Here is a 20,269-nt window from a genome sequence, read left to right as displayed (position 1 = left end):
GCCTTGCCCGCTCACCTGTCCTCTAATTTTGATGCACTAGACTTAGACTTGACTTTATTGATCCTTTTGGTATGGCTCCCTCTGGGAAATTTACATTTTCAGCAGCAATAAGAACAGATAATAAAACACAGTATTTTCACGACTATAAGGCGCACCGCATTATAAGGTGCACCTTCAATGAATAACATTTTTAAAAAATGTCCATATATAAGACGCATCACATATGGCGTACCTTCAATGAATGACATACGGTATTTAAAACTTTTTCCATATATAAGGCGCTACAGTAGAGGCTGGGGTTATGTTATGTATCCATTAGATGGTGCTGCGCTAAAGGGAATGTCAACAAAACAGTCAGATAGGTCAGTCAAACTTTATTAATAGATTACAAACCAGCTTTCTGACAACCCCATTCACTCCCAAAATGAATAAACAGCTTTTGTATTATTTTCTCTGAGGTAAAGTATAAGTATTAGCTAGCGATCGAGATGGCGGGATCTTCTGCGCATGCGCGTCACCGATCGTGCAGGGTCACCGATAGCGTCTTGACAGCGAGACATGTTGCGGCTCAATATTGATCCATATATAAGGCGCACCGGATTATAAGGTGCATGGTCAGCTTTAGAAAATTTGAAGGCTCTTAGGTGCGCCTTATAGTCGAGAAAATACAGTATTTAAATCAATCAATACATAAGGTTATTACACCAGAGATTGAAGCTTTTGCACACATAGTGTAATTATAAGTTACTTGAGCTATACTGTGACCTTTCTAAAGACAAATAAGTTTTAGTTGAATGACCGCTAAGGTCTGTACGGGGGATCTTGCACAGGGCACCATTCAAGCCAGGACCTCCCCTTCACATATGGCATTTCTCCTCGGGTCTGGCCTCTTCGTGTTTGATGGCTATGGTGGGGTCAGAGGTGGCTGGGAGCACTCTCGTCCTCATCCTTGGGTCCTGTCTGTATGATTGGGTGGGGAAAACAGACCAACCTGGATCCCTGGGCATGAGGGTGTCCTCAATAGACAGGGTAATAACACTAAGATATCTTATTTGTTCCAGGGACCTGCGAGAGAGTGATACCAATGGCTTTGTGCAAAAGGCCATAAGTGCTGCCAATGTCTACACCAATATAGTGAAATACATCAACAATGCGAATATCACATCGCTCACGACCTTGAATTTATCCCACACAGCAAATGATGTAAGTTTACAGAACTACTTGGTATTTCCGTCAACATTATGTTACTTTGCACTTTTTTTTTATTTCTCCATTCTTCAGTCCGTTACTGGGATCAACACGCAGCTTGAAGATCTAGTGGTCAAATGTGACAATGTTTTCAAGGAGTCTGTTTCATTGCATTCCGAACAAATAGGTAGACAACACTTAAACATTGGTTCTACCAACATTGTCTCGTAAGGTGAGTATCCCACATTTAAAGCATTCTGATTCCAGAAGTGGAAGCCGAGGTGGCTGACAAGCTGAAATATATTGAAGAGACAAAAGAGACCTTGGATAAAAACACCAAAAGACTTCAAGAAATGGTGCAAGATATTTCTGAACTTCAGACAGGTAGAAGACAGTCCAGTATTTGTCTAGATATGTTGTTTTGGGCTGTTAGGCCTTGTCTTTTTTTTTTCTTTTTCCAGTCGTATGAAAAAGTTTGGGCACCCCTGATCATTTTCAAGATTTTCCTTTACAAATCATTGGTTGTTCGGATCCGCAATTTCCGCTATTTGTGGGCTAGCTCTAAATTACTGAGCTCAACTGTAATCATACTGTTACAAAAAACAACATGAATGCAAATGTAATGTGGCAGCACTTTACTTGTATGTGTTCTGGACGTGTTAAATCTACCTGTTTTGCATATATATTGTTCCCACAATGCATTGTGTGGCGCAGTTAACGCATTCACTTGCCGCCATTTTCACTCAAGCTACCCCCGTCGCTCCCGGCTGTTTTCCTGGATTTTGACAGATTTTTGCAAGACCCACAGAATATTCTGTTCTATTGTTATAAAAACTTGGAACCTACCAAAAGAAAGATTAGAATCTCTTCTTTTATCAGGAAAAAAAAGTATATTTCTATCTGTTTCCGTTTTGTTGAAGTTTCCAGCTCTGGCACAATTTCAACTTTGTCACTGATTCTTGAACATTGTTCGTAAGTATCTGCTGATAGTGACTGGAGTCCATGCGACTTTCAACTTTAAAGCCCCAGTGTGTAGCTCACGACCGCCATCTATCGGGCAAACAAGAGAATGCAATGATTTTAAGCACACGAACTACGGTGTCCCAGAGAGACCATACTTCGCCAGCCTACCACCGATTTCACCAGAACAGAAACGCAAATGACTTCTGGTATTCCCTCGAGTGATGGCGTAAGTGAATTGCATTTGTTAGACATACTGTACAGATCCCTAAATTTGTGATTTAGTCATTTAATTTCAGAATTAATATTTTTGCGGCATTGTTTGGTAATACTGTACGTCAGCTAATGCTAATTGCTATCTATGTTAATATTTGTTAGTGCAACTAAACCATGCAACAGAGAACACACAGTTACGTTATATGTTCTATAGACATTGGACCATCTCAAAGAGGGCGAGGAGGGGGCGAGGGATACGACGAGGAAGTGAACGTGGTGTCTGGTAACGTACAATTATGTCAGCATGGAAAAATAATCCATTCGAGCATGCATGTGAATGGCTCAACACATAACTTTGCTTGGAATATGTGGTATTTAGATTACATCGTTTGCTGATATGTTTAGTATATCATACAAATAATGGTGTTAACTGAACTACATATCTGCAACTGAGACTCGTAAATCTCCCCCGTGTCTTGTTGCTACTAACCACTCAGAAAAGTGCTGCTTACAAAAACATTTGAAACCCTTTACTTAGATATCAATTTGTCTTGCTCATGTAATGTGTACTTCATTGGCTCAATGACTTTCAGTTCATTGTTTGGTACCTCATCTGACACACAATTGTTACCTTCTTGCAGAGACTTGTACAGGAAATGACCATGGAGGAACATGACGATATCCAAGTCCAGCTGATAGACTGACACCAAGAAATACTTTTTGACACATTGCTGGCACATCAGCACCACCATGATTTTCCTGTATCTGGATCCCAGACTGCAGTACCTTGGTGGACTTGTGGCAAATAAGTGACACTTTCCCAGATCCTCGAGGACAATACAAAGGTTTTTTACCTGGCATATAATTACTCCATGTATGACACTGGTTTGTTGTTGTAGTTTGTATAACTTGTATATTGTTGTTGTGTGTTAATTTGTACATTTTGAATAACTAAAAAATACTATTTTCTTTGGCATCAACATGCAGTTCATTCGACACCTAACCTAACACTATTTTACATGTCCAGAAATGTAAAACATCAAAAGCCTGGAGAATTATTATAAATTCTTGCAATGACAAGGAATTCTTCATTGGCCAATGAATGTAAGGTACAGTACATGAAAATGAATAAATAAAATAAAGTAAAATAAAAGTCTACATGAAATGAACATATTAACTAAAAAAAAATGCTGTTAGAATATAATGAGCTACATGAATTGCAGTTGTTCCAGAAATTTACCAATACACTTGCATTTCAATATATGGAAAATAGACATACAGGTTTGGGCCAAAAGTAGTGTTACAGAGCAGGTATGTGTTGTACACAGCTAAAATATCTGCTTACCTCAATACCATGATGGTTTTTTGGGGGTTTTTTTTGCTGACATTGTCCCCCATTAACATTGCAACATTCCTCAAACGATGATATCATATTCTTCAAAGGCTTGCTGAGGAAAGTGAGGGAGGAGTCACTCCATGGCTTCAGACACCTGGTCAGCAGGTCCTGTGTAAAACAAGTGGTGCTTGTACATGTGACCATTCCGTATTGCTTCACACAAAAAGTTCATGTAGTGTGTAATACCGTCCATATGTAAATGACATACCAAAACCTCGGCTGACTTCAGTTTGTTGCAGCTCAGATATGGTAGGTGGAGATACTGGTGGTACAAGACCGAAGCCTTATGGGGTCCTCCATCCGAAGTGTTGTCGGCTCTCTGTCAGGCCGGAGCCGGAAGGCTGGCCGCAGCGTCACCTGTTCCAACACCTGTTGGCAGGCTGATGCACCAGGTCCCCTTTTGCGTTAAGTTGGAAGAAAATGTGAGTCAGAACAAAGAATAGGCGGGAATCCAAAGTCAAGCTGAACAAAAAGCGGCTTTATTGGCAAAAGCACACTGAGACCATTCAATTTGCGCAAATGGAAAAAATCTGATAATTTCAGGAAATGCAACAGTTTATAAAGCTTCACCCATGGTACAACCTCTTTTCCTGATTGGCTATCAAACCTGCCTGCCCACTTCACGCTTAGATCTTATTGGCAAGGGAAAGCCTCGGCCAAACCCACTTATTATGAGATGCAGTTTACTGAATGCTAATAGTATCTGCTTTTGACCACTAGGGGGTAGTGCGAGCTTAGTTTTGTGACTTCTACTGGTATCCAATTGTTATAAAGTGGCCCGCAGATTATACGTCCCCCCCCCCCCATTCTTGAGACCAGGAGTAATAACAGGTTTTTACTGGTATCAAAAGAACTTATTTGTACATAAAAAAATAAGGCGACCTATCATTTACATTGTATAATCTAATAATTTTGCTAAAACTAACCTTTTGCAGACACCAAAGTAATGAGACCCTTGTCCTGAGCATCAGGCTGTCAGCTGACAGTTTGTAAAATAATGAGATCCTTGTTCTGAGCTTCTTCTATGACTGTCAACTGACAGTCATAAAGTAATTAAGATTCTTGCTCTGACCTTTTTCCCGTCATGGTTGTAAACTTTTCAGGATATCACTTGTTCGTTAGCCCTTAAGCGTGAAGGAGCAGTTTTTCATCAGTTGACCACAGTGAACATGTGATTTCTGGTATTTTCAGCTGGCACCTTAGAGTTACAAAATTAAGTAAAATAAATGATTAATTGGTAACAAATACATGATTCCCTTTGTGACAAGTCAGGATACACACTGGCATTTAATTTCCTTAAGCTATTTAAACACAAGTAGCAATCATAAAGTTGTTTAGTATGAAAAGGATTTCACTTGAACATTTGGCCTAGAATAGGTCAATAGTTCAAGAGACAGCACCAAAAATCAGATCCCACAGTGTCCTCATTCGGGGCATTCCAATTTGGCTGCTGACTCTCCCGTTGATATTTTTTTTCTTGCAGGTCGGTGATGTATTTAAACGGTGCATGAATGCTTTTATACATCAGAATATGGTTCTGGAACCCCTCAAGTTTGGCTGTTGATCTAGTGTGACACAAACAAAAAAAAAATAAAAAAAAATAATAATAATTGATGATACTACTATATGTCACCACATTTCCATAAAAAGCCCCCAAAACATTGTATTAGCTAGATTAAAGTAACTTGACTGCATACTGCATAGAATATGCAAAGGTTGCTTGCTTGTCGAGTTTCCGTGAAAACGTAGCAGTCGATACATTCTTGTGCACCCAATTACACAATGGACCAGTACACACTTGAGTGAGAGAGTTCAGACTCGGGCAGTGCTTACGGTACAGCCAGCAGTTAAGTCCAGAAAGTTATTCCCTGCCGAAAATTAATTTCGAGAACACTATTTTCACCAAACACAACGAAAATAATAATTTTCTACTCCTCCACTAATACAGTATGCTTTAGATTCTCAATTGAAGTTATGGGCAAATATACCTCCGAAATCACAGTTACACTACATTACACAATAACTTGCGCATTTACTCTGAATGTAACCTGCCAGCGGGAATCTTTTTTTTTTTCAAAGCAAAGCAAAGTAGCTTCATAACGAAATCGTTCGAGTGGTGTGGAGTTGCTAATCAACAGCTATAGTGGTCGTAAAACAATGGTACGAACATTGTATTAATTAGTAGGGTGCATACTTTTTCTCTTGCTCTCAAAACGTAAACATAAATGTACTCTTACTTACCGGTCAAGTAGAAAGCAGTCGAAGGCACCGGCACTTCCCAAACCTAGTCTGTTCCTCATTTCTCTCCATCTGGCAAATGTGGCTACAATATAAACTCTTGTTTTGTCGCGCTGAAATAAAATAAATTACCAAAGCAATTGTGACGCTTGATAATGCTCTCTTCGGGGACCGGAAACTCTTCTTCTTCATTTACATGCGGTTGCCACACAAACCGGAAGTGCGTCTGCAAAGGTGTTCCAAAAACGCTGAAATTTGTCTTTGACGGCACCCGTAGCAGAAAGATGGCGGCGAAACATGGCGGACACTAGAAGACGCAGCGCGGTCATGTAAAATAATTAGTGATTTCTAGACTTACCGTTATATTTTAAAAAAGTACGTTTCTGCGATACAACCTATCTTTTTACTTACTACTAACACAAACATTTTTTTTTTTTTAAATGAATGAATTATTATTTCACCACTAGATGCCACTGTATAATACTGAGTGTACCCCTAACAAGATTTCCAGTACCTGCACTGGCCACACAGCCCCAGAGCATGATGGAGCCACCACCAAATTTTACTGTGGGTAGCAAGTGTTTTTCTTGGAATGCTGTGTTCTTCTTCCGCCATGCATACCGCCCCTTCTTATGTCCAAATAACTCAATTTTAGTTTCACCAGTCCACAGCACCTTATTCCAAAATGAAGTTGGCTTGTCCAAATGTGCTTTAGCATACCTCAAGCGACTCTATTTGTGGCATGAGCGCAGAAAAGGCTTCTGCCGCATTACTCTCCCATACAGCATCTACTTGTGCAAAGTGTGCTTGAATAGTTGAATGATGCACAGTGACACAATCTGCAGCAAGATCATGTTGTAGGTCTTTGAAGCTGGTATGTGGGTTGAGTTTGACTTTTCTCTTGGCCTGCCAGTAGAACTGTGCTTGTAGTCTTCCATTTCCTCACTATGGGGCATATTCCCTAAGAATGCGCTGCATCCGGTAATAGCACGAAATATTGCACCATAACTGCACCCGCAGTCTGCGCCCAGTTACCCACCTATTCACCAAGGATATTGCTCTAATTATATACCGGCACAAACACGCCCACAAAACTGACAGCTTGGAGCAAATTTGCACCTGATTTACCACACATGGCAATGGATTTGCAACAAGAACATGGTTGTTATAGTAACAGTTGCGAAAAAGATGACATTATCAGAAATAGAGCAGAGAGGACGACAACGACGTCATTCAATGTTTTAAAAAATATATTTATTTTCAGAGGTTGGCGTGGGCGTACAGTAAGCATCTGGCATGTAAAAATGATTGTAAAAAGCCTCCCTGCCATTGCCGATCAACCCGGGTTACATTATGTGTCCTAAAACAAACATGGGAAAATTTCCCCCTCCCCCTCTTTCTTTCTCTCTCTCTCTCTCTCTTCTCTGCGTGATCTGCCGTGGATGCTGTGCTGCAAATGGCACGCACTGCTGTCATGATCGAGGTTGGAGCAGTTAATACATGTTTTCCAAAAACGTTATTTGTGTCACGCAAACGCGGTGTGGCTATTTGCGCTGCCATGAGTGAATTAGACGCTGCATATCAATGAGTCTCATTTGCATTGGGGTAGGCATATTTTGCGTCAAATGTATGCAAATGACCTCATTTACATACGCGCAAATAACACTGGCGCACCGTGACGCAATCTGTTCGGCAGAGCACTTAGTGACGGATTTCCCCATCTGCGCGTGTTTAGTGAATTAGGCGCTCCCAGATTGCTCCATTTTTGCCGGTTAACGTGGTGCAAAGGCGACGCAAACCTTTAGTGAATCGGCCTCTATGTTTCTCATAGTGGAAACTGACAGCTGAAATCTCTGAGCTCGCTTTTTGTGTCCTTCCGCTAAACCAGTATAATTTGTCTATAAAATTGTTATAAGCACACCTCTGCATAACACTATATCCGTATTAACGTATAAGAGAATTAAAAAAGAAAGAAATATGGACCAACTTACAACAAAGAATAGCTTTATTAACTGTAACAGAAAAGATTTAAAGTGCATCTGAAATTCAAAAATAAAATTAAATCCTTGATTAAACTATAAATTTTTTTGACTGACCATGTCAAACCATATGAGATGGAAAAATAAAATTACATAAAATCAATAAATAATAATGCATTCAAACTGATCACCAACATTAACTCAGGAGCACAATATATATATATAAAAAAAAACTTTAACCTGCAAAACAAAAATACGCATTCTTGTCCATATTTACGTCCTCGTGATGTCTTGATATGTCATCAGTCGCGGCCCAAGTACTGTTCCAATTGCAAGTACGCAAAAAGCAATGGCATTGAATGGACGGAATACCCGGATGTTGTATGACTAGGTGTTATATAATTATGAGTACTATTTGAAAATATCATTTGAAATTAAATTATACATGCGATTTATCCAATTTACGATAATATTGAGGGGGGGAAGGTTCTGGAAAGATACCAGTGAGAGTTGCAGGTTTTGTTCCGATTCTTCTGAAATTGTGACGATGCATCTTATGTTCAAGTGTGCAGATCCCAAAAACATGGCAAGCAAATCAAGTTTGATGAAATTTATTCCAAAACACAGCTGCAAAAATACAAAGTACACTGGCAAAAGAAAGGAAGGAGCTTGCAAAAGGCAAGAATCAAAACCACCGAAGCAAGAATACCAAAAAAATAAAAAATTAAAAATCAAACAAGCATAAAAAACCGAGGTGAGACGGGAATCAAAGGTGATTTCGAGAGTAGTTGGGCAAAGTCGGTCGATCAGCAAGAGGATTAGTCCGACAAACTGGTGTACTCAGCTGCCAAAGGCAGCCTAATCAACACAAAACACAAAACAAAACAAGTGCGTGGGAAGAAAGAAAAATCGTGATGCTCCTCTGCTCCCATTCGTTCCTTGAAGTACAAAATGCATCTTGGGCTGTATTCACAGCCAAGCCTTCACCATGCAACAACCGATGCATCCTTGGTTTAAGCTAGCAATGAAGAACGACATCCGGGAATTCCGTGTCGTCTTGGCTTATGCATACTTTCGATTAGAACAGTACTTGGGCCGCCATTGATGACGTCTCGTGAAATCACAAGGATGTAAGTAAAGTTTTTAACCAATGTATGTTGCACAAACACATTTTGAAACATCCAAATAGTAGTACAAATCCACTGAAAGCAAGTCACATGATATAACTGAGATGAATTCCGGAAATAGGGCAGCGAGATCTGCATGCTTGGGAAGTACGTTCTTGAGACCGGGCTTACCAAGACCCTGGTCGTTGCGTCACAAGAATGTACTCTGTGTTCTTGACATTGAGAAACGGCCTTTGTGTTCCAATAATTAGTGCTAAAGGTATTCAAATCAATAAAACAACAAGGGCGCCCAAATTTATGCACCTGTGCACCTTCTGTAAATCCTATAAACTTCATTTCACTTCTCAAATATCACTGTGTTTGTCTGCTATATGATATATTTAACTGAAATTGCTGATCCGAACCAATGGAAAATCTTGAAAATGATCAGGGGTGCCCAAACGTTTTCAAACGACTATTTGCACGATCCAAATTAGATGTCACACCTCTAAGATGAGGTGCGTGCTAAAGGACCATTGTTTGGAATAAAATTCTAATGTTATCACTACCTGCGTGTATTTTATTTTCTCAGCACATGGGCTAAGTAAAACAAATCAATACATGCAGAAAATGACACACACTTTTATCAGCTTTTAATTGTTTTAGTTTGAGTTATTATTATCCATCATTTTAATGGAATTTAAATTTCAAAAAGTCAAATTTCATGCTCCAAACCTGGACATATAAATTACTTTATAACAGCTTCTTGAACCCTTTCTAGCCAGAACTAACCAGCGACTGGAGTATACACTAAAGGTGGCAGAGGGAACTCTGAACCGCTCAGCAGGCGTGCTTGAGACAATTACGCCTATCAGTAACAAAGTAGAGGAATGGGCCGACAATCTGAGCAAAAACAAATACTCTACAGCTGCTTACGAGCAAGCCATTGACTCTGCAAAGGAATCAGGTATGTTATCTTATACACTGTTATCCTTCAACAAACACTTTTGGAGATTTTTGTGTGCATCAATTATTCATCTAATCCCAAACAAAGGACAGTCTAAATAGTCTCTGATAATGGATGTACTTGTTAAAACTGTTGTCAATTTAGAATAAGAAAATGTACATTATTTTGAAAATCACACTTGATTGAAATGATGGTCACTCCTTACATATTCAGTGTTTTGTACTTCGCAGTGGATCACCTCAATTTTCTCGTTCCTGAACTTCTGGAGAAGCTAAAGGTGGTTGAGCAAAAGAAGCCCGTTAATAACATAACCGTCAATGTCATGAGAATCAGAGAACTCATAGCCCAGGCCAGGAGTGTAGCAAAGAAGGTTAGTTCTCAAACATGTTCAAATTTAGCATCAGCTATCTCCCAAATACCACAAAATTGAACACACATGCTTCCATATAAAGTATCCCTTCATAAATTTTGTTATTGTTGTTGCTGAAGTTGAATTTAATGACACCACTAAAATTCTTAACTGTATTGTAGTCATGTGTATAGTATTGTATTCACACTTGAAATGATAAATAACAATATTTTTGCAACATAAGCTTATTTTACGAAACTACATGGATGTATAATATACAGACACTAAAAACGCAATGTCGCAATGGTATATTTTCCGCTCTAGGTTCAAGTGTCCATGAAGTTCAATGGTCAGTCTTCAGTGGAGATTCATGCTGATACCAACCTGGAAGACCTGAAAGCGGTGACATCCATCAGTTTATATGTGAGAGTTGACCCAGACAAGGATCCAATAGAGGACCGATTCATTTTATACCTAGGAGACAGAAACGTAAGGATATTACTATACTATTGTGATTTGATAATAACGGATGTACAAAGGGAAGAGCTCCAAGAAATGGTTGTTACTGAAATCAACAATATGGTGTCTAAAATGGTGTCTTATTGTGATTACCTGCAAAAAGTGTGGACACACCTTCCAATTAAATAGCATGAGCTTGTGCTTGACTGACATAATCATCCATCCATCCATCCATCCATCCATCCATCCATCCATCCATCCATCCATCCATCCATCCATCCATCCATCGGAATTGTATCCCACTAAATGGGAAAGGTAGATTTATTTGGACAACTTTAGTAGTTTTTTTTTTTTTTTTTTTTCAATATTCACATTTTTCTTGCTCCATACTGTGCTGCTAGGGTAAGAAAGACTACATGGGACTTGCCATCAAGAATGACAACCTCGTGTACATGTATAATCTTGGTGGTGAATATGTTGAAATCCCACTGAGCTCAAAACCAGTCAGCCAATGGCCTGCTGTCTTCAACTACATCAAAGTAGAGAGGTACTATCATGAGGGTTTCACTACTGTCAAGCAAATGTAATTAATCAATAGAACACTGTCTTACAATTATGTTATGTTTTCTTTTCTTTCTTGCCAGGTTGGGGAGACATGGGAAAATCTACCTAGTCATTCCCAGCCAGAGATCCACAGATGAACAGAAGTTCATACAGAAAGGCGAAGCTCCGGGAACCGACTCACTTTTTGACGTTGACCCGAAAGACATGGTGTTCTTTGTTGGGGGGGTCCCACCAGATGCAAAGGTATTTCATTCATAGCTATAAACAAGTACATAAGTATTGAATCATTTCCATATGAATATTACAATATTTTATTGTTTTATTTCAGCTCCCGCCACCTTTGACTCTTGCTCCCTTTGTGGGCTGCATCGAGTTGGCCTCGCTGAACAACGATGTGATCAGTTTATATAATTTCAAAAACACTCACGACATGGATGTGGTTGCATCAACACCATGTTCCAGGTATTTATCCATTCTTAGTGATTATTGGAATTTTGCATTGGGAGCAAGACTGTGAAGGATGTGTCCCTGTTATTGTGAAAGCCCCAACGTTTTGAAGTTAATCGAGAGTATTCAATGAATTGCGTGCTTTCAAATTGCTGCAGGAGTGACGTCACGCAGCCGATAAATTTGCCCGGCCCCATTTGCGACACGACCCCCTCCCCCTGCGTCCCGCTCTTTACAAAACAAATACAAAATGGCAAAATACAGGCTGGGGGGTGGGGGTTTAGGACAGAATCACCACCAGAAATTAAGAGAAGCCCACATCTGTAAATTGAGAAGTAGTTTGTTCAAATCCTGTATTTAAAAAGTGCATTTTCCTGAGTGAAACCGGCAGACTGGGCCTTTAAAGAAATTTTAGTCATTAACAGGTGGCCTAGCTGCTAATATTATTAAATGCTAACAAATAGGGGAGTAAACATCAGGTTTATGAGTTGATTCTGTCTTATGTCAGTACTGTGTATTGTGGGAACTGAATGTGTCCTATAATAAACTAAATCACTTTCTTCTTGTAATTGCAGGTACAAACTGGCCTTTTCACAGAGTCGCATTGCAAGCTATTTGTTTGACGGAAAGGGCTATGCACTGATCAATAACATAGAGCGCCGGGGAAAATTTGGCTACGTGACAAGATTCGATATTTCAGTGCGAACAGTTGTCAACAATGGTGCGCTTTTCATCATGGTCAATGCTGTAAGTTCACACTATGCATGTCTGTTGGCTTGATTTAAAAAAAACAAAAAACAAAAACAAAAAACAAAAAAATAAACAGTTTTAACATAGCTTAGCTTGTGTACACAAACAGATGAATACATGCATTAATCAACTCAAGCTCATGAAAATGTTGCTACAGTAGTGCCTACAGACATTCTGTTAACACTTACCTGAAATTGTTTTCATTCTTTCCCTTTTTACAGGATAAATTCTTTCTTTTAGAAATAAAAAATGGATTTTTGCGGCTAATGTATGACTTTGGCTTCACTGACGGGCCAAAACTTTTGGAGGATAACATACCAAAGCTAAAAATAAATGATGCAAGATATCACGAGGTATGTTTTTTTTTTTCAATTGCTATAAAAACATTCCCTAAGATAAAGAAATAATTTAGAGTTGTAATATTTTTGCTACCTGTGTTTGAATAATGGAACAGATATCGGTGATCTATCATCAGTCAAAGAAGGTTATCCTTCTGGTGGACAAGAGCCATGTTAAATCTATGGAGAATCAGAAAACCACTCTGCCATTCTCAGATATCTACATTGGTGGGGCACCCTCACACATTCTCCTATCTAGGTGAGTAAAATATCTTGCAGCCAAAAAACACTCTTGCTGTGCTTTCTATTGTTAGACTTTGAGAACTGGGAATTTCAGTGTTGGGAAAGTTAACTTTCTACTCAAGCTGTCAAACGATTAAATTTTTTAATCAGACTTGCGACTTGAGTTGTGTGACAACTAGTTGAGGTGACAGTGGAAAAGATAGTCTCACTCGACCAATGACAGGCAGTTTGCAACGGCGGAGTCCAACCCAAGACAAGCTTCGGGCCACCCCCTCATGGCAGTACAGACCAAAACTGCTAAAATAAAAAATAAATAAATCCATCAATTTTCTGAACCGCTTGCTCCTACCTAGAGTTGCGGGGGGTGCTGGAGCCTAACCCAGCTGGCTATGGGCAGTAGGCGGGGGACACCCTGGACTGGTCGCCAGCCAATGGCAGGATACATAAATGACTAAATAAATACATGACTACATAAATAAATAAATAACTAAAAGTTAAAATAAAAACGGATATAAAAAATCTTCCCACAGGCTCACCACCGGTGGCAGGGGCCAAAGGGTGCATAGCAGGCTGGGCGGCAGCCAAGGGCGGAGACCTTGGCGGACCAATCCCCAGCTACAGAAGCTCGCTCTCGGGACATGGAATGTCACCTCTCTGGCAGGGAAGGAGCCCGAGCTGGTGTGTGAGGCCGAGAAGTTTCCGACTAGATATAGTCTATATATATATAGATATATACTCGCCTCCACACACAGCTTGGGCTCTGGTACCAGTCGTCTCGAGAGGGGTTGGACTCTCTTCCACTCTGGAGTTGCCCATGGTGAGAGGCGCAGAGAAGGTGTGGGCATACTTATTGCCCCCCGGCTCGGCGCCTGCACGTTGGGGTTCATCCCAGTAGACGAGAGGGTAGCCTCCCTCCATCTTCGGGTGGGGGGACCGGTCCTGACTGTTGTTTGTGCATATGCACCAAACAGCAGTTCAGAGTACCCACCCTTTTTGGAGTCCTTGGAGGGTGTGCTTGAGAGCGTTCCCCCTGGGGACTCCGTCGTCCTGCTGGGGGACTTCAACGCTCACGTGGGCAATGACAGTGAGACCTGGAGGGGCGTGATTGGGATGAGTTCAAGTATCTTGGGGTCTTGTTCACGAGTGAGGGTAGGATGGAGCGGGAGATTGACAGGCGGATCGGTGCAGCGTCTGCAGTGATGCGGACTCTGTATCGGTTCGTCGTGGTGAAGAAAGAGCTGAGCTAAAAGGTGAAGCTCTCGATTTACCGATCTACGTTCCAACCCTCACCTATGGTCACGAGCTGTGGGTCGTGACCGAAAGAACGAGATCCCGGATACAAGCGGCCGAAATAAGTTTCCTCCGCTGGGTGTCCAGGGTCTCCCTTGGAGATAGGGTGGGAATCTCGGCCATCTGGGAGGGACTCAGAGTCGAGCCGCTGCTCCTCCGCGTTGAGAGGAGCCAGCTGAGGTGACTCGGGCATCTGGTTCGGATGCCTCCTGGACGCCTCCCTGGAAAGGTGTTCCGGGCATGTCCCACCGGCGGGATGTCCCGGGGAAGACCAAGGACACGCTGTCTCTCGGCTGGCCTGGGAACGCCTAGGGATCCCGCCGGAGGAGCTGGTTGAAGTGGCTGGAGAGAGGGAGGTCTGGGTTTCCCTCCTAAAGCTGCTGCCCCCGCGACCCGACCTCGGATAAGAGGAAGAAGATGGATGGATGGATGGATGGATGGATGGATGGATATAAAAAATAGAATTCAATAAATACAAATGTATGTAATTATTTATATATATATATATATATATATATATATATATATATATATATATATATATATATATATATATATGTGTATATATATATATATATATATATATATATATATATATATATATATATATATGTGTATATATATATATATATATATATATATATATATATATATATATATATATATATAAATAATTACATACATTTGTATTTATTGAATTCTATTTTTTATATCCATCCATCCATCCATCCATCCATCCATCCATCTTCTTCCTCTTATCCGAGGTCGGGTCGCGGGGGCAGCAGCTTTAGGAGGGAAACCTATATATATATATATATATATATATATATATATTAGGGCTGGGTATTGCCGCCAACCTCACGATACGATACGTATCGCGATACAGGGATCACGATACGATACGTATCGCGATACATATGTATCCCAATACTTGATCTTCAAGGCGATACGTACCCCGATATATCACATTCATTTACTTGCATTTTGTTAGCAGCTCTTGTTGTTTTCCAGCAAGCGGCATGTCTGGTTTAAATGTGCGCAAGGAGCAGCTTTCGCAGACACACCAGGAAAATTTATCAATAGGCATGAGCCGATATGAGCAAAAATATCAAAGTATTCAAATTACAGCTCTAAAACGTGCTTATTTGAAATATTTGGGGAAATAAAAACAGCATTTTTTTCGTGTAACACATTCTATTTAGTTTTTATACAAAATATACGAAAATTGGTACATTAAGACACGTACCATGTTAAGTTTAGAAGCAAATAAATGTTGATATTCTTCCTCTGTTTTCATTTTTCTTAGCAAGACACAGTGCCCAATCACCAGTGAGCTATTTTTGCATTAATTGAAGTCAATTAACTTCAAAGACGCTGCTGGTTTTTATTTTTTTAGTACATTTTAGGCTGCAAAGGCAAACGTTAACTGCGTATTTAAAGATAACGAGCAATATCGATTCTAACGCCTGCGTATCGATACGTGTATTGTAATGAGGCCCGCAACGATATATTGCCGTATCGATTTTTTGAGCACACCTCATTTTTTTTAATTCTTTTTATTTCCATTCATATTTATTTTTTGAATATAATTTTCAAATTCTGTTTTTTTAATATACGTTTTTATTTACACTTTTAGTAATTTATTTATTTGTTTGGTCATTTATTTATTTGGAAGTTTGGCAGTTTTTATCCTCCATAAAAAACATACCATAGTCCGAAAAATGAAAAATCCAGTTTGAATTGATCATAATGACAAATAAAGTGCACTTATATAGTGCTTTATATACATTTATTTACCAAGCCTCATATTCACTTTTTTTAAAAACATATCAGTGTGCATATGCAGCCGACATGCTAACACAGTTGCGTCAACCTACAGAAAGATTTTAATTTTTCAGTTTAAAATAAAACTTTAAAACTTTAACCTCCAGGATCCCTCGCCATACACTGGCTAATGGCACAACCCAGGGTGTTTCCCCCCACCCACCGCTTTTTTTAAAAGTTTTCAATCAATATCGTAGCAACTTGATAGCGCTAAACTAACCCCAGAGTGAGGGTTCGTCTCTCTGGTCCAGCATCCAATTTTGCAAACTCCCTTCGTGGTAGGACGGCATCGAAGGCCAACAACGGAGGAACGATAAAAGTGGTGATATACTGTGTATATGAGTTTTATTGAATAATTGCTTCACAGTTTAATATAATGCTTATTAGCTGGCTCAACATTCCAGTACACACCCCAACACTTCTGGGTGTCCTAAAAGCGCACTCCCCACATACGTTCATCCACACACACACACGCACACGCACACACACCAATATGCTATGTGTCTTTGTCATTCGAATCCAAAATTCTAATTAGGTATTCATTTTTAACGGCCAATTCACATCTCAATTCAAGTCAGCAATGATTCGTCCACTTAAAGGAGTACTTGACTCATTGAGCCATTTTCAGCAGTAAAAAGGTAATAGTTTGTTTATAATTACTGTGGTAACCTCATTATTTTTCATGTACAATTAGTACCTTTAAAATGTAATTTTTCGAATTTCTGTCAACTGACGACCTGTGCTAAGGAAGTAGGTAACGACTAATCATGGCTCAGTTTACTGACCAAACCCAGAAAACAGGTGAGCCATGATTGGACATTACCTACATCCTCAGCACAAGTTATGTCATAATCAGCAAGTAGAAAATTTACTTTTTAAAGGCATTAATTGTACATGAAAAATAATGAAGTTATCAAATTAATTCTGCACAAAACATTAACTTTTCACTGCTGAAAATTGTTCAATGAGTCAAGTATCCCTTTAAATGTAGTAAAACTAGGGCTGTCAAAGTTAAAGCGTTAATAGATGAATTAATCACAGAAAAAAAGTTAAATTAATCACATATTAACGCAAATGAATCGCACTATTTTTTTGGACCGCACTTGAGCCTTGAACTTAACCGCGGATGGTTACATTGAAGGCTGCACAGGTCAGTGATTTGGTCAATGCACAGCATTTCCTACGCCTGTTGTTCCAAAATGAGCGGGGTGACTCCAGTTGGTGTGCTCGGTGGTAAATTTCGCTTTCAAAAACACCCCGACGGGACTTTTAATAAAACAAAAGTAATTTGCGTTTAATTAATTGCTGAATTGCACCCAATTGTTATGATGCTGTTACGTTTTGAGCAATACACGCATGCATGCAATTGCGTACATGCATTTAATCAATGTTTGCAAATGACATTCAGATAATAAAATGCGTTAATGGCAAAATATTACGGTATTTTGTATTTATTTTATATTACGCAAATACGCGAGTAATTTAGCTGATTAATCGTGATTAATCAAAATTTAAGTGTGATTAATCAGATAAAAAAATTTAATCGTTCGACAGCACTAAGTAAAACACAAAAAAATTAAGAAAACACCAACTAATGTAGGTGTGTTTATGAATTAAAATAGTGTTGATGATCACACTGGATGGACCAAAGGTCAAATTAATCCAGTGATGCAAATATGAAGAGACCGAACTACTGTGTTAGTGTCTGTTAAGTAACGTAGAGGATGATTATCTAATAAGTAACAACAAATTAGTAGTTTAATCTCATGGATTGGGACATGAGTTGAATTTAAACATGTTCATTACTAGTGACTTTTATAACATTGTTATTGTGCATTTTGTGGACTGGGTACAACAAACCGTATATTTGACAAAGGAAACTTTGTAAGACTGAATTTGAATGACACAAAAATACAGCCACAACATGTATTTCATAACAGGTCCGAGCTGTCTGCCGTGGTTGGACTCAAAGGTTGTGTCAAAGGCTTCCTGTTCCAAAAAAAAGACTTCAACCTCTTAGAGGAGCCTGGAACCATTGGCATAAGTAGTGGCTGCCCCGAAGAGTCTTTTGTAAGTACACCGCTTAGTATTTTTTTTCAGTAACAGTGTGACGTCAATACAATATAACATTGTGAATTTATTTTACAGGCATCACATAAAGCATATTTCATGGGTGAGAGCTATTTGGGATCTTCAGCAAAGATTTCACCATTTGACAATTTTGAAGGAGGCCTCAACTTTAGAACCTTTCAAGCCAGTGGATTACTATTCTATCACAATGAAGGGGTATGAACACACTTATGAAAAAGATGATTTTTAAAATGAAACATTTTATCAGCATGTCTTTGTTTAATTTATGTTGATTTAATTTTTATTTATTTATGGTATATATCTATATATCATTTATATTTATTTTTGTCACGCCGCCACCGGCGTGACGGCCATGCCTTTATTTTCATAGTCATGTTTCCTGTTTTACTTTGATATTTTGAGTCTCCTCTCACCCCAGGTCACTTTCCCTTCCTGCCGCTCCATAATTACCGGTCCCCGCCCTTGATTATCACCACCTGCCACCAATCACCTACAGCAATAAAAGCCACCTGCATTCTCCCCTCCGTTGCCGAAGTGTCACAGTCAGTGCATGGAAGCGTCCCACAGTCCTCGAGTCCTTGTTCCTGTTACCTTGTTGTTTTGCCTTGTTTTTGTGCCTTATCCTCCGCAGCGGAGCGCCCTTAGTTACCCCTTGTGCCTTGAGCCTTGTTTCCTCCCTTGCGGAGCGCCTTTTGTTGTCCCCTGTACCTTTTGCCTGTTTTTTCCTCCCCAGTGGAGCGTTTTTAGTTCTCCACTTTTTGATTCCCCTTTCTCCTCTCAAGTTGAGAGTAGACAGCTGTTGGCCGGAAATAAACCTATTGCCTTTGTGGCCTACCTTTATCCTGCGTCTTTGTCCTACCTCTCCTCGTCGTGTCAGTACACTTCGGCCAGCATGGACCCAGCAGGAAAGGTCGAGGCTGCGCTGCAGGGCCTTGAGGTCCGGCTTGCCAACCAGGAAAAGGTTCAGCAAGCCGTGATTTCGCAGCTGGAGGAGCTGTCGAGCCAGGTCCACGAACTGGTGAGCCAAACGCGGCGTCGAGCTCCAACCCCCACCGGACAGCTACCCCTCCCCGAACTCTCCGTCCCGACCACGTCATTCACCGGGGTAGGATTGAGACTGGCCTCCCCAGAACGATACTCCGGTGAACCTGGACAATGTCAGACTTTTCTCACGGAGTGTGACATCCATTTTGAACACTCACCACAGGCATTTTCCACAGCTCGGTCCCGGGTAGCCTTCATGGTGTCCCACCTGACTGGACGAGCCAAGACCTGGGCAACCGCGGAATGGGCCAGGGGCTCCTTGGTCTGCCAAAATGTACAGGATTTTCAAGCCGCCTTGCGCCAGGTCTTTGATCCCGACAACAATGACCGAGAGAAGGCACGAGCATTGAGCCGGCTCCAACAAGGCAAAGAACCCGTCAACGATTACGCAATCCGCTTTCGCACCTTGGCCACAAACAGTGGCTGGAACTCCACAGCATTACAGGACCACTTTCTGAAAGGACTCTCACCCGCCATCCAAGAACTCCTGATACCCGTGGACCTTCCTACCGACCTGGATGCTCTGATCTCCCTAGCGATTCGTGCTGATCATCGCCGACGGGAGTTGACCAAGTCCAGCGGGCACCATAGAAGGGTGGAACCAACCCCCTTGTCATCGCCAATGGAAATCGAAATGCCACAGCTCATCTTGCCTCCCCGACCAGCGCTAAGGGAAGTGCAGAACGTCGAGGAGGAACCCATGCAGCTTGGTCGGGCCCAGTTAGCCACCGAGGAGCGACAGCGTCGCCGCCAAGAAGGCCGCTGCTTCGACTGTGGTGAACTTGGTCATCTGGTTGGAACTTGCACCGTGAAGAGAGGT

The 20,269-nt window shown here is 40.6% G+C and overlaps 1 protein-coding gene across 1 annotated transcript in view; it reads left to right on the top strand.

Moving 5' to 3' along the window:
* The window catches only part of lama4 (laminin, alpha 4), a 136,511-nt gene that overhangs the window by 92,208 nt on the left and 24,034 nt on the right, over positions 1-20,269 (top strand). Inside the window, exons 16-29 of the mRNA XM_077510561.1 lie at positions 1,062-1,203; positions 1,282-1,375; positions 1,456-1,572; positions 9,865-10,050; positions 10,281-10,420; positions 10,724-10,888; positions 11,260-11,405; positions 11,503-11,665; positions 11,751-11,884; positions 12,445-12,616; positions 12,841-12,972; positions 13,074-13,216; positions 18,255-18,384; positions 18,463-18,600. Coding sequence (XP_077366687.1) covers positions 1,062-1,203; positions 1,282-1,375; positions 1,456-1,572; positions 9,865-10,050; positions 10,281-10,420; positions 10,724-10,888; positions 11,260-11,405; positions 11,503-11,665; positions 11,751-11,884; positions 12,445-12,616; positions 12,841-12,972; positions 13,074-13,216; positions 18,255-18,384; positions 18,463-18,600 — 2,002 coding nt within the window. The remainder of the gene's footprint in view (positions 1-1,061; positions 1,204-1,281; positions 1,376-1,455; positions 1,573-9,864; positions 10,051-10,280; positions 10,421-10,723; positions 10,889-11,259; positions 11,406-11,502; positions 11,666-11,750; positions 11,885-12,444; positions 12,617-12,840; positions 12,973-13,073; positions 13,217-18,254; positions 18,385-18,462; positions 18,601-20,269) is intronic.

This window comes from Festucalex cinctus, chromosome 21 (genome assembly GCF_051991245.1).
Source record: "Festucalex cinctus isolate MCC-2025b chromosome 21, RoL_Fcin_1.0, whole genome shotgun sequence".
In the NCBI taxonomy this organism is placed as follows: domain Eukaryota; kingdom Metazoa; phylum Chordata; class Actinopteri; order Syngnathiformes; family Syngnathidae; genus Festucalex; species Festucalex cinctus.
The sequence above is the reverse complement of the archived record's forward strand: the minus strand, read 5'-3'. Positions and strand labels throughout refer to the sequence as shown.